The 14,770-nt window shown below is 35.5% G+C and overlaps 1 protein-coding gene across 1 annotated transcript; it reads left to right on the forward strand.

Annotated features, from left to right (window-relative positions):
* Positions 1-2,436: 2,436 nt before the first annotated feature.
* LOC145665472 (histone-lysine N-methyltransferase SETMAR-like) lies at positions 2,437-10,546 on the forward strand. Its single transcript, XM_081732783.1, has 2 exons — positions 2,437-2,466; positions 10,151-10,546. Exons 1-2 carry the CDS (start codon positions 2,437-2,439, stop codon positions 10,544-10,546), a joined length of 426 nt encoding a protein of 141 aa, XP_081588909.1.
* Positions 10,547-14,770: the final 4,224 nt, after the last annotated feature.

A 14,770-nucleotide genomic window follows, 5' to 3' on the forward strand; every position in this document is an offset into this window, starting at 1 on the left:
TCAATCTTCACGAGATCTCTATTTCCCTCCTACACCACTACTAGGTTTTGAACCTTCACCTGAATTCCCTCCTCCTTCTACATCAAACACTTCTCTCCCATATATTTTAGACAACCTTTCTCCTACCTCTGCTTGTCCAATCGCCATTGAAGCTTCAGCATGTGAATTATCTGGCAGCAGTATAACTCCATGGCAAATATCACCAGTGCCCGCAGTGAAGAAGAGGGAAGGCAGTCGAATAAGAAAAGCTGGCTGTGGCTCTGTAGTCATAATTACTTCATCACCTTACAAAAATCAGTTAAAGAAGTCTGTGAAAGCTGTCGATAGTGGAAAACAATTAAAAATGAAGAACAGTGCAAAAAACAAGGATAAGAAACACACGAATGCAACAGAAGAAAAGGTAAAATTAACTAAGAAATGCACGAAATGCACGTTACGAAACAAATGTGATGACAGTCGTCCCCAAAGTAAAACTTCAGATTCCGAAACATCTATGTCCATCAGCGCATATGATGATCAATCATCAACGTTTAGTAGCATTCCCGATAATGATCAACCAGAGACAGAAGACGTTGAGTGCCTCTTCTGCTCATGAAAATTTTCTGAAGATAAAGGCGGTGAAAAATGGGTGATATGTATGATGTGCCTATCCTGAGTTCACAATGAATGTGCTGGGTATGACAAAGGTTATACTTGTGACTTCCGTAAATAGACATAGATTTCTCACTGGACATTTTGCAGCATATGTAACACTAGGCAACATATATAACAATTTCTCTTTTACCCAAGTTTACAACTCTAAAAAAATGTCACATTGCAAATTTTGCTTCTATGTTTCTTTTTGTAACTTTGCAGCTCATTTACTACATTTTTTCAAACAATCTTTGGAATATTTGCACCTTTATATCACGTAATTAAAATATGTGTATTGACAGCTTCCTTTGTTTTATTTAGCATACCTATGTTAGAAGCACGTAAAACATTCTGGTATATTTCATGAGAGTTGTTTATGGTATTCCATATTTAGAGCACTTTTTTTCGAGTAACAATTTTGTACTGTTTTGATTTTTATTTATTTTTGGGGTCTCTTTTTTGTTATTGACTGACTCTAAATGGCAGAAGTTATGACCATATGTCTACAGAATGCACACACATTTTTTCATATGTAGAATCGTGTAAGGTGAGCTACAGTTGCCAAAAAATGGAACGGTATTCCATATTTAGGTACTTTCCTCTATTGATTCCGACTTTCTGGTTTTCAAGCTGCCTTAACATGACCCGAAGATAGCATGTACTACATGTTAGTACCTCGAAGTTCCACCAAATGAAATGAAGAATTCTAGCAGCAGCAAACAGCACGATGGTCTATATATAGAGCACGTCTATGTCTAGCATGAAATAATTTTTACTGTTCATCCATACTATGATGGGCTGTAGTACGACATCCACAATTCTACAATATACACTGGTAGAACAAAAAGGATCATTCACTGGAAAAACTTCCCATTTGTTCCGAAAGTTGTTAATCGCTGGAGTATGCTTGGCGCCATCTAACAGTGAGATATGTAACTTGTATCACATTTAAAAAAAAATCACTTTCGTTCAAAAGTTATCATGTTAAGTAACGGATGGACGTAACTCATGGTTATCCGTTAAAATGTTAATAGATAACGAATGGACATAACTCACCTTTACCCCTTAAAATGTTATCGGATGGACTTAACTCACCGTTACCCGTTAAAAGTCTAGAACAGAGATGAATAATGCAAGATATGTTGTTTCTATATAAATTATTTAATAATAAAATCGACTGCGCCAATTTACTGCAAGAATTTAAAATACGCACTCCTACAAATGTAACTCGTCTTGAAAATTTCAGTTTCTTTTACTGCGACAGATTACACACGAATGCAAAAACAAGAGTCACCAGTATGGAGATTCAGCACAATATACAATAGGTTAACAAAAATTCACAATAGATTTGGATATTAATATTAACAGCGTAATTCAATACAAGGCAGTTCCTTCTAATGTAATAAGAAATAATTGTAGATGAAAGAACATTAATGATATTGCATCCGCATTATAACTACAAGTGTATTATCATATGAATGTTTGAATGTGTTATAGTTGCTTAGTACATGTAACTGACACTGTAATTGAGTTATGTAGCCTGTTGTATCTAGAAATAAATAAATAAATAAATAAAATGTTAATGTATAACGGATGGATGTAGCTTACCGTTATGCGTTAAAATGTTAATATATAACGGATGGACGTAACACTGTTATGCGTTAAAATGTTAATAGATGACGGGTGGACTAACATTTATCCGTTAAAATGTTAACGGGTGGACTTAACTCACCGTTATCCCGTTAAAATGTTAATATATAATGGATGGATGTAACTCACCGTTACCCGTTAAAATGTTAGATAATGGATGGACGTAACTCACCGGAGTCGCAGGTAATTGTCAGAAAGTTCAATGAAGTAGAGGCTACGTAGGATACCATTGCATTAGTAGGTGAGAGATAATTTCTTATTACATCTCTATTTTTTTAAAAATAAAGTAGTGGTAACTTTCGACATGCACACAAATCATTTGAATTCATGTCGATAGCGTGACTGTTACACACTTGCTAGTGGTACATCTTGCGTGTAAATTGTTTTCAATGGCATGTTATTTTTGTTTTTAATTACATAATATAGCTTACAAAAAACTATTCTGTGTACATTAAATTCATTGCCGAGTAGTCAATTAACACTGTAAGTTAGTTAAAAAGCTTCTGCTATTATTTATTTTGGCAATCTAAACCAGAGTTGCCAACCTCAGAGAAGAAAATTATCTATTTTCGTCTTTAAAATTATCGTATATTACAAAAATTATAGTATACTCATTATGCACGTAATAATTGAAGAAAGAGGTACAATACTACCTATAATACCAACATACGTATAATAAACATATCCAGTAATCTTCAGTTTCGATCTCCAAATTGGCCTCACTATCTTCACCATTTTTTAAAAATCTTTATTAATACTACTCTGAAACAGGGGCGGATCCAGGACGGACTTCTGGGGAGGCGGTGGGTTGTAACACTGCTACTTAAAGCTACTTTTAAGAGCTCCAAACTCTGGGGTGGGTTTTATTTATATATAAAATAAGAACGTTTCCTCTTCAGGTGAGGGGGCAATCGCCCCGATTGCCCCCTGGATCCGCCACTGCTCTGAACAGCAATAATATTTTCACCCACCCTTCGTAAACGTAATTAAATGTAAAGAATAAATACAGCGTTGCCACGTGCCAATTCTCAAATACGTATTGATTTATTTTAGCGAGAACGACTGTTAAAAACCTCAGTATGTGTGTGATTTATAATTATTTAATTCATATCTATAGTTTATTTGCATATTCAAAAACTGCAAAGTGGGCGCGGTGGCTTAGTGGTAGAATGTTCACCTGCGGTGTTTGGGGTCCATGGTTCGATCCCAGCTCCCGCCGTGTAGACTTTGTGCAAGACAAACACCGTGCTCGTGGGTTTTCTCAGGGTTCTTCCGTTTCCTCCCACTTTCTTCATTACACCATTTCACGCATAACCGTGGGATCTAAAACTTAAAGATTTCATTTTCATTTTTCAAAAGCTGCAAAAAGAAGAAGAAGAAGAGTGCCTTATAAAACTATCGTATATTCACGTGTCATCGGAAGGGCATTATCGCATATAGCATTAAAGCTTATATTATAGTATGGTTGGCAAGTATGATTCTAAAATCTGTTAGAGCAAATGTTTTACCCATCATCCACAAATATACAAATTGCAAAACAACAATTCTCTTGTCATAACTGAAAAACACGATCAGACCTATTATATCACAATTCAATAGATGGTAGTGGAATTATATATATGTAAAAATTCTTCCTATTTTTTCTCCTTTCTTACATGTAACTGTCCTATTGTGCATAGAGTGAGTACAACATTTTTCTAATAATACTTTTGCTCACAAGCGGAATCAAGATATTATTTATTTATAGTTTATAAGGGGAATACTTTCTGTAATTCACAAAAGAATAAATTTCAAAACTGAAACATATACAGCTGTCTGCTTAGCGCAACCGAACAATATCGCTGGTAGTTTTTTTTAACATGATTGTCAGGTATTGTATTTCCTCATATTCCCTTTGTATGTTGCGACGAAAGGACAGCACTAAGCATCTATACAACTGAAGGTAACTTTAAATACGGATCATATATCAGTGAAACCGAAAAACAGTTGAGGAACTCTTGCGAAGGAAGAAGACTACTTGGCTAATTTAGTAATAATAATAATAATAAATCTAAACTTAAACGTGCATTTGTCGACAGCAGTACACAGTGGCATATTTACGATTTTGTTTCGGGGGGAGGCTTAGCTAACTTTCGGGGGGACTTTGCCTGAAAATGTGAAAATTCAGCAAGATATTTCATATACTTTACTATAGTAAGATTTCCGGGGGGCTTAAGCCCGGAAGTCCCCCCTAAATACGCCACTGGCAGTACAAATAACCCGTGATTTAGATTGAGCCTTCATTTTTGCCTCGAAGGCTATTTTGCCTTTAAGAATAATTATTGTAGTTTGATACTATTCTGAAATTTTATAATGTAAAGTTGGTATTATTTTTCTTATACAGTATAAAATTTTAGAGCTAGAGGTGAACTAAAACGTCTGTTACTTTTTAGACAGCATTCATACTTTGTTGGTGGGGTTTGAATTTAGCGTCGCTTTTAGTAAACGAGTCTACGTGAGACGAGGACGTGTAACAGAACCACATGAGATTTCAAAAGGGATTGTAGTATATACCCTATTACGTTTTTGTGTTTTATTGTTGCAATTATTTCTAATAGAATTGTCACAGTTTCCAACTAAAATATTATCCTACGGGTTGCTATCAGGGCCGGAACCAAGGGGGCGATCGGGGCGATTGCCCCTACCCCCCAGAAGAGGAAACTTTCTTTATAATTATATATATATATACTCCATCCCAGAGTTTGGAGCCCTTAAAAGTAGCATTATGACAACCCATCGCCCCCCCCCCAGAAGTCGGTCCTGGATCCGCCCCTGGTTGCTATATGAAACCATGTACTGTGTGTACTTCATATATGTAGGTATAATTCCTGAATATCCCATGTAATCATTTCTTTCCTTTTAAGAACAGTAAAATATTTTTTCTCTCTGAAAAATCTGGCAATCCTCGTCTTCAAAAGAGACCTAACTAGCTATAGCTATTACTTCTAACTTCTGTTATTCGCATACTGTGTTACTGTTTAAGCCAAACTACTTCCAACAAATGGGCGTATGGTATCAAGAAATGTCGTTACGCTAGAAGCAGCGTCATACAGAAATAGGTTAGGTTAGGTTAGCGTAAAGAAGAGTAAAACTGTACGTTTACTCTAATAAAAAAATATATGATGTAACTACAAAATCATCGACTCTGCTATAATTACAAACGCCACTCGCAAGCTTTGGCACAACTGAACACAACGAAAACCGGAGCTAATTGTTGAACCATATGTCGTTTTTGAGATTTAGCATGAAATATATCGAAATATTTAATTTCTTTCCGGGCTACGACCATCGTGAGGCGCGTGCTTTCTGGGCGTTTTTACCATGTCTTCACTTTTTTCTCCATGTAATATCAGTCATGATTTTTTGCAATAGTTTATTTACATACAGAATTACTTTGTGGTCCTAAGCAGCAAGTTTTAGCACTTTGCCCTCCTGAGATACTACGCCCCAAACATGGCATCAAAATCACAAACTTCAACTTTCGGACCCTTATAAATCTACGATGCCAGTAGTATCATAGCTGTGGATATTTCTACAGTCTCTTTACATGCAATAGTATTCAGCACAAAACTTATGAACCCCTCGGTTTATACCATTCCAAAATACAACCCTTTTAAAAGTGTAATTTTCTGTAGTTTTTCTGGTGATTTCATGTATTGGTTTGCAACCCTGCACATTTATTTAGAAGCAAGAGTATATGTTCTCCGTGTACCTCAGTCTCTCCTCTAAACATTCGTTTTTGTTTGGAGTTCGTCTGATACGTACACTCATGTCCAAAATGATTGTCGGATATCTATAACTGTCTTCTTGTAAGAATATATTTTGATAATGATTTTGTACGATACTTTTAATACTGATACTATGTGTATAATCGAGAAATGTATATTTTTGGTAAATTTCATAGGGAAAGAATTATAAATACGAGAATTAGTAAAACAAAATATTGCTAACTGGATAAGAAAGTTTTATTTTCGTTTTATTGTTCTTATTTACTGCTCTTTTGGTATAAAATTTTCCACATACATGTCTCTGTCGATTATACACATACTAACATTATAAGAAATACCGGGCAAATTAGTTATCAAATTATATTCCTACAACAACATATTTATAGACATGCGACAATAATTTTGGACAGTGAGTGTACGTCCTGAGCAACTGTAGTGTTCGTAAACGCTTGCAAATGCAAAAAAATGGCACTCCACCGACAACAAGGATGGTCGCCATTCAGGAATACTTGTACATACGACAAAGTGAATGATGTTATTGACCTTCTCATAAACAAGGTTCATCACACTCAAAGTTTTATAATTTTCGGAGATGGTCGAGCAACCATTTTCCCCATCTTTAGACCACTTCAGATGGATTGACCCATTATAATAATTTAATACTCCCACTTTATTATGCTCAACCCATTTTTTCCTCTAGTTAAGATATTAAAGCAAATATTGAAACACATTTTTAATTACATTAAATGAAAAGCTCAAATACCTAATTCTGTATAACCTTGAGACATTTCTCTCAAACATTCTATTAACAAGATTGACCAAATACGCAGCAGAAATTATTGAAGATTATCAGTGCGGATTTAGATGAAATCGATCAACTATCGACCAGATATTTACCGTTCGACAAATACTAGAAAAGAAATGGGAATACAATACCCAGGTACACCAATTTGATTTTAGAAAAGCATACGACTCGGTTAGGAGAGAAACATTTTACAACATTCTTACAGATTTTGAAATACCAAAAAATGCTAGTTAGATTAATTAAGGTATGCTTACTTGAATCACAAAGTAAAGTCCGGGTAGGAAATTTGTCCAAGAGCTTTCACGTCAAGAATGGCCTCAAACAAGGAGATGCGTTGTCGCCATTATTATTCAACTTTGTCTTGGAGTACGCTATAAGGAAAATCAGATAGTAATCAAGCGACTAGAGCTGAATGGTATTAGCCAGGTTACAGCGTATACTGATCATGTAAATTACAATAGAAAGAAATGCAGAGGTCTTATAAAACGCTTTCAGGAATGTGGGTTTAGAAGTAAATGCAGAGAAATTTAAATACATGGAAGTTCGTCGGGATCGTAATACTGCATATTATAGGTATTTTAAAATATCAAATAATACTTTTGAAAAGTGGGTACTTTCAAATATCTAGGAACTTGCTATATTAACGAAGAAATTAAATGTTGACTAAAAGCAAGGAATTCCTGTTATTATTCAGTTCAAAACGTTTTGTCATCGCTAATCATATCGAGGAATTTGAAACTTAAAATATATAAAACGATCTCTGAGGGAAGAACCTAGACTGAACGTATTTGAGAATAAGATCCTTAGACGAATATTCGGATCCAAGAGAAACGGAAATGGGGAATGGTGGAAACTTCATAACGAAGAACTACATAGTTAATACGGTTTACCCAATATTGTTAGGGTCATCAATTCTAGGAGGCTTAGGTGAGCAGGTCATGTAGCTAGGGTGGAAGATAGTAGGAATTCTTTCATAGTTCTAACTGGAATTCCAATCGGTAAAAGACTTAGACATTAGGAATACCTAGACACAGATGGTAGGACAGAATCCAGTTAGCTAAGCATAGAAGTCGATGGATAGCTTTTGTGAATACGGCATTGAACCTCCGGGTTCCATAGGCTATAGAGTTAGTTAAAGTTAAGAGATTGCGATATAGTAATTTCAATACAATAACTGCCATCTCTATTCGCCAGTTATTCGTCGAATTAAATAGAAGACTTTCCTAGTGGTACTTTACATCAACAATCTTATGCCGTGTGGAAATTTCAAGTGTCTAACTGAAGTGGTTTCGACCTGGGCATTTGTCATTGCAGACTGAGTTTATATTGCTTTCAAAGATACATAAATAGTTATCAAAAATGGTTGAGACAAATACCACCTCTTCCAATCCTTTATTCCTCTGAAAATTGTCCTTCAAACTACGTGGAATAAAAGTCTCATCTCATGGTTAACCTTCAAAGCGGAATGGAACATCTATATCTATATATTAAGATTTATAACGTAAACATATAGAATTCTTACTGAAAAAATATTTATAGGATATTTTTTCTATTACCGGCACGACGTCCTTGCACAGAAGAGAGCAGATCTTATGTTCAAGCAAATACTCGGTACATTTTTCCTGAGATGAATGAAACTATGCTGGATTCTACGCAAGGAAAGTATTTTACAAGTATCTCTGACATCTTTCATGAAAATAGTTAAGTACACACCTATAATGGTTAAAGCGAATGTATAGTACCGTAACTTGTAACAGGAGGGCAGCGGAGAAATTGCCGTCGCATTTTAAGTCCGCCACCGTTCGGGGAGTAGGAATTTTAAGATAAAACCTTATTATTTCGTATGATATAAAACGAACATGAATGTATAAATGAAGCATTGAATAGGTTCACTACATACAGTGGCGTATTTAGGGGGGACTTCCAGGTTTAAGCCCCCCGAAATCTTACTTACTATAGTAAAGTATATGAAATATCTTGCAGAATTTTCATATTTTCAGGCAACCCCCCCCCCGAAAGCTAGCAAAGCCCTCCGAAACAAAATCGTAAATACGCCACTGACTACTTCACAAAAACAACAGAACTCTGAAATGAAAGAAAAATATGATGTTTCCACTTCAGTAAAACGTCTATTACTAGGAACCCAAGAACAAAAAGATGTTTCATAAAGAACTCAACTTTTGAGTGCATGATAACACAAATTTATTGGTGAAATTAAGTAATTTACACATAACACATTTACATATTTACACATTTTTTTCCGTGTACGCTACCTGTGATTACGCATGACATATGCTATCACTCAATGCCCTTCACTGCTCTGCAGACATAATCTCATTCTTTCCATGAGATTTTCCATAACTTTTCGGCATATTTGCACCTGTAGTTCTGACATTACATGCTCAGTCTCGGCCTTGAGCTCTGGAAGTGATCGTGGTTTGTTGGCGTACACACGAAATTTTAAATACGAGGGTGGATCAATAAGTCTTCGGCCTTATGTTTTTAGAAATAAGATCCAAAATCGAAAATTTAATATGATATGTTGTAGTCTTTAGTAGACTTAAACGTAAAATCTCAAGTATCTAACTCATTTTCTTTTCTAATTACAGGTGTTTGAATGAACCGTCTTGTGCCATTTGCTGAAAATGGACCCTTCTGAGTGCCGTGCAGTGATAACGTTTCTATTGAAAAAACAACTAAATACAAAGTAAATTCATGAAGAATTTGTGAATATCTTCCATGATTCTTCTCCATCATATTTAACAGTAAAGAGATGGTATCACGAATTCAAGCTTGGCAGAGAGTCAGGTATTAACGCACCACGTACCGATCGCTCATGCACAGTGACGAATGAAGAAAACGTAAACAAGATCCATTATATCGTTACGACTAATTGAAGGAGTGACTACACACAAAATCGTAGACGAGACTAATGTATCATATGATGCAGTCCAGTCAATATTGGTCGATGTTCTACACATGAAAAAATTATCTTCTTGATGGCTGCCTAGATTGTTACCCATAGATCAGAAGAGGCAACGAGTGTTTTGTTTCCAAGAACTTTTGACCAGGATAAAGCGTAATCCAGAAAAGTTTTACAAGAAATTTATTTCCATGGTGAAACTTGGGTCCATCATTTCGATCCGGAGACGAAACAGCAATCTATGGAGTGGAAACACCATGATTCCCCATGCATCCGTAAATTCCGCGTCGACCTCGCGCCGAGAAGGTAATGGCGTCAGTCTTCTGGAATGCTAAAGGAATTTTATTCATTTTCTATTTGCCATGTGGATAGACCATCACGGGTGACTATTACGCCAACTTAATACGAAGCTTGAGCGAAACCATCAAGCAGAAAAGAAGAGGAAAATTGTCAGGCAAAGTGCTCTTCGATCAGGACAATGCTGCGGTCCACAAGTCAACAGTTGCATTGGCATCCATTCATGATTCTGGCTTCGAATTGATCGAGTACCCACCCTATTCACCAGACTTGGACCCAAGTGATCTTTATCTATTTCCAGATTTGAAGGAGCAACTGCGGGGAAAGAGATTTGACAGTGACAATGATGACATGTGTGCTGTAGAGTATTTTGACAGTCTCAACGAAACTTTTCTTTTGAAGGGTATACAATTCTTGGAACATAGATTGGCCAAGTGTATTGATGTCCAGGGAGACTACGTTGAGAAATAATTAAAAAAAACAATGAAGATCGTATCTCTTTACTTTCTTCTCTAGGCCGAAAACTTATTGAACCTCCCTCGTGCGCTCATATAAAGAAACCACATGATGTCAAATCACAAGATCTGGGTGGCAAATTTACGTTACCGTTGCAAGAAATCACCCGGTCAGGAAAACTCTCTTGTAACAAATCCATACAATTCCTACGCGTAAAGAAAATAAATGACGATCATATGTTATTCAGTCCTGAGTGCCTCCTAGCTTGAAAGACAACAGATGAAAATCGTATAACGTTCAGTGCTGCCAACTTACTAGAACAGAAATGGCGGGCATTTCAAAAGTTGTGTCCTTTATGGAACACCTTTTAAATATTTCTTAAGGCTTCATGTCAAATGTTGTCTCCACAATTTATCTTTGTGAGTATGTAATGAAATAACCATGTCACTTCCAAAAGAACTGAAGGTGGATCACCACCCGAAAGTCAGTACTTATTTTAGCTCATTCCCTTAACTACTGCGAAATGAAACTTTACATATTATAAATATTGTACTATAAGATAAAGTTATGTTTCAGCTACAACACAAGACACCGATTCATTTGGTTGTTTCTTCTGATACCGAAAAAGGTGACAAATAAAATAAAATGTCGGAATCGCTCTACATACAATGAGCACACAAGATGGCACTTGCTGTTAGATCTTATTAAAAGTGCTCAATTTTATGAAATGATTATTTGAATGTGTAAAGTACTTTAAAGTAACGGTCTTATTACAAAATAGGTATATTGTTTGACCGTTTTTCGTGTTATGATTCACGTTTTATTTTAATTTTAATTTACATTTAAGGAAATAGATTTTGAGAAGAAACGCGTAGAACGCCATAATGCGTTTTTGTCAAATTTGTACATTTAATTCCTGGATTCTAGCGTTGGTTCGAGGAGCGGAACTTAGCTGTGAATTGCGGTAAAGGTCGAAAACTAATTTCTCCAGTAAGTATCCAAATAGAATTCCATGATTACTTCCTTTATTATCTGACACCAGTAAATATTCGACATTATCTGGCAACGCCGTTCTATTGAAGCAGTGTTTAGCATAGTACCGAGAAGACCTAGTGATCCACCTTAAAATAGGTAAAATCTATTTCTGCAATATATAAATTTCCTTTTTATTTAGTAATAAATTCCACAATGCAATGCCGGATTTACGTATAAGCTAAACAAGCTATAGCTTAGGGCGCCACGCTCTTATAGGCCTCAAAATTTAAAGAAAAATTTGAATGCACATTTCTGAAATATGAGAAAAATAATAAAGAAAGTAAAATCTACATATAGCAACAGTGCCTCTTTTGTGTAGGTCCTATGATGTAAGTAATGGAGCCCCCTTTTGCTGACCTGCTTCCTAAAATATCACTAGTTTCTTCATTTCTGTGTATAGGGTCCTATGCTCATTTGTATACATAAAGGGCCCCACTATCTTCAGTAGCTCAGGGTCACACCAAACCTAAATCCAGCTCTGCCCCAATGTGAGGGTTTGTTTAAGTTGAAGATGTGAAATTTGGTACATAAACTTTTTAAATAAAGATAAGAGAAATACGTGTTTCAACATTTCGACTTACCGTTTGAAATTAATTAATTAGTACCTAGTATAAGGTTTTTGTCATGTCATATTGATTAACGGGCGTATCCTGAAGGAATAGGGGAGTTCAAAAAATTTATGCCAAAATTGAGTACAGTATAGGCTTTTTATAATTTCACATTCATTGTAATAAGTATCATAACATGGGAAATGAATTCAAATTCGCTCGGTAAGTAAAGGTTCTATACCTTTTGATCATACCTCGCATATTTTCCTCCAACATTATGGAACGTCGTGCGTTCCTTGTTTGAGAGTTAAGAATTACCTCTATTCTTAAAGATTCAAATCAATCAGAGGGAGCTACGAGTATATGAATACATTACATTTTTTTTCTTGAAAGCATAATCCTAGTTGAGATTAACTTTGTATAAAATAAGTTACAGATTTTCTTAATATATAAATATTCGGCGAAAATTGATAATAACCTAGTAACATATCACATTCTAAGAAAAGTTTATGAAGTCCGCCGTGATTGAATTATAATCAATGATATACAGAGGTAAGTATACGCTCGATTTCTTTAATGCTATTTCGTTTCCACTGCAAAATTCAAATATATACAGTATAGAAGTACAAAACGTTTAAAATAAAATCGACCGTTCTCTATGTGAAAATTATTCCATTACCAGTGAAGTGTTCAATAGATTTTTTTTTCCATTTCAAGTGATCTGTTCCGTTTAAATAAACACAATTTCAATTTCGAATAAGAGAAACACATTTATAGAATTTTTTCTTTTATTTCAATTTCAATTTTACCGCAATTTCTCTCTTTAAACTTTTCTGTCTTTCTTTCTTTCTTTCTTTCTTTCCCACTTCCTTTTTTATTTTATTTTTATTTCCAGTTCTATTTTCTATCGTTTTCCACTTCTGTTTTCTTGTAACTTTTCGTTAACCTTTTCATGGCCTCCTGTTTCTTTATTTCCTCTTCTTCTGTTTTGTTTTATTTTTTTTATCTTGTAACCTTTAGTTTCGGAAAAGCAAACGACAGAGAAAGAGAGAGAGAAGAACAAGCATGTACCTTTTGTGTGTGAGTGTTCTTGTTTCTTTTTGAAGAAACAAGCGGAACACTAACGAAACATTATCACTGCAAATAAAACGTTAGCGTCTACTATACACACACACACACACATACAAATACACACAGAGCAAACTCATACACAAAGGGGAGGTGACTATACTGTTCCTGACTTGGCTACGCAATACTCAAACACTCACACATAAAAGAGTGGAATGTAGTTGTAGTGTTCCTGACTTGGCCTTCCAACACGGAAGACCTTTCTGAAAAAAAAAAGACAGAAACTCCTCGAAAAGGTTTCTCCTGAAGGCACGCAGTTGCAATAAAAGATGAACGACAAGCAATCAAGTCGTAGAGAACAACAAAAAAAGTTTTCCTCTGTGTTAGGCGAGAGATTGGAACACAAGAGCATTAAGTATCGACCTGGCTGAAAAATCATAGACAAAAACGAGATCCTTTAAGTTTCGAATGTTGTTGTGCTGTAAAGTGTTGATGTCTTAGCGTTTACGTGATGGAGGCCAAACATTAAGGAAACGTCTTCTAATACAGACCATCGTTGTTGGAGATCCTAGAACGAAAAGGTCGTTGAAAAGGATATGGGTTAGAAAACGAAATGGCCGTTTCGAAACGCATCTGATTGGTTTGTTTTGATCAAACGATTTTGATTGTTCAATATATATTCTATAATGTACCCCTATCTACCGTTTATCTCATCCTAACATGTAATTACCGTCCATTACATTAATGCTACTTCACTGAAGTTAAATGAGTCTACTCGAAATGCACTTCTACTAATGACTTCGCATAATACGAGGGATTATAAAAGATTAAATACAACAGACACTATTATGTCTTTATGTTTAAATATAAGAACAGTTTTCTGTGTGTACGTGCGTACGGTTCATTTAACATTCATCATAAGTTCAGTGCCGCGTATCAATAATGGGTTTGACTGAAGGTTTTATTTTCAATCTACTACTTTCCAGAATATCGCAGCAGATTCAGTTTCAACTGTTAGCTGTAGTTTTCTCAATATCTATTACCGTATATCAGTCACGTCTTCCAAAATACATATGCATTATCTTAATTTACAGCTAACTAAGTAACGCTGTGGCGTATAAAACCCGGATGTTCAATGCCACGCTCACAAAAGCTCTCCATTGATTTCTACCCTTAGTAAACTGGATCCAGTTTGCAGTTTGTATTCGTATTTCTGTAAAATACAGCATTATATTGTCCTCCCATCTGCGCCTAGTCTTCCTGATGGTCGTTTTCCGATTGGATTTCCAGTTCAAATTTTAAAAACATTCCTACTTTCTTCCATTCTGGCTGCATAACCTGTCCACCTGAGCCTCCTAGACTTGATGACCCCAACAATGTCCGGTAAAACGTATAAACTATGAAGTTCCTCGTTATGAAATTTCCACCATTCCTCAATCCCGTTTCTCTTAGGTCTAAATATTCGTCTAAGGATTTTATTCTCAAATACCTTCAGTCTACGTTCTTCCCTCATAGTGTGCGACCATTCTTTCGCAACCAAACAGCACAACAGGCATGATTCTCGTTTTATATATTTTAAGCTTCAAAT

Source organism: Thermobia domestica, chromosome 11 (assembly GCF_964235325.1).
Source record: "Thermobia domestica chromosome 11, izTheDome1.hap1.1, whole genome shotgun sequence".
Classification (NCBI taxonomy): Eukaryota; Metazoa; Arthropoda; class Insecta; order Zygentoma; family Lepismatidae; genus Thermobia; species Thermobia domestica.

Excerpts from the sequence above, each read along its gene's own strand:
- LOC145665472 (XM_081732783.1), top strand. The coding sequence starts at position 2,437 with ATGGATGGACGTAACTCACCGGAGTCGCAG. Across the intron at positions 2,467-10,150 it reads GTAACTCACCGGAGTCGCAG|ACCATCACGGGTGACTATTA; the intron begins GTAATTGTCAGA and ends CCATGTGGATAG.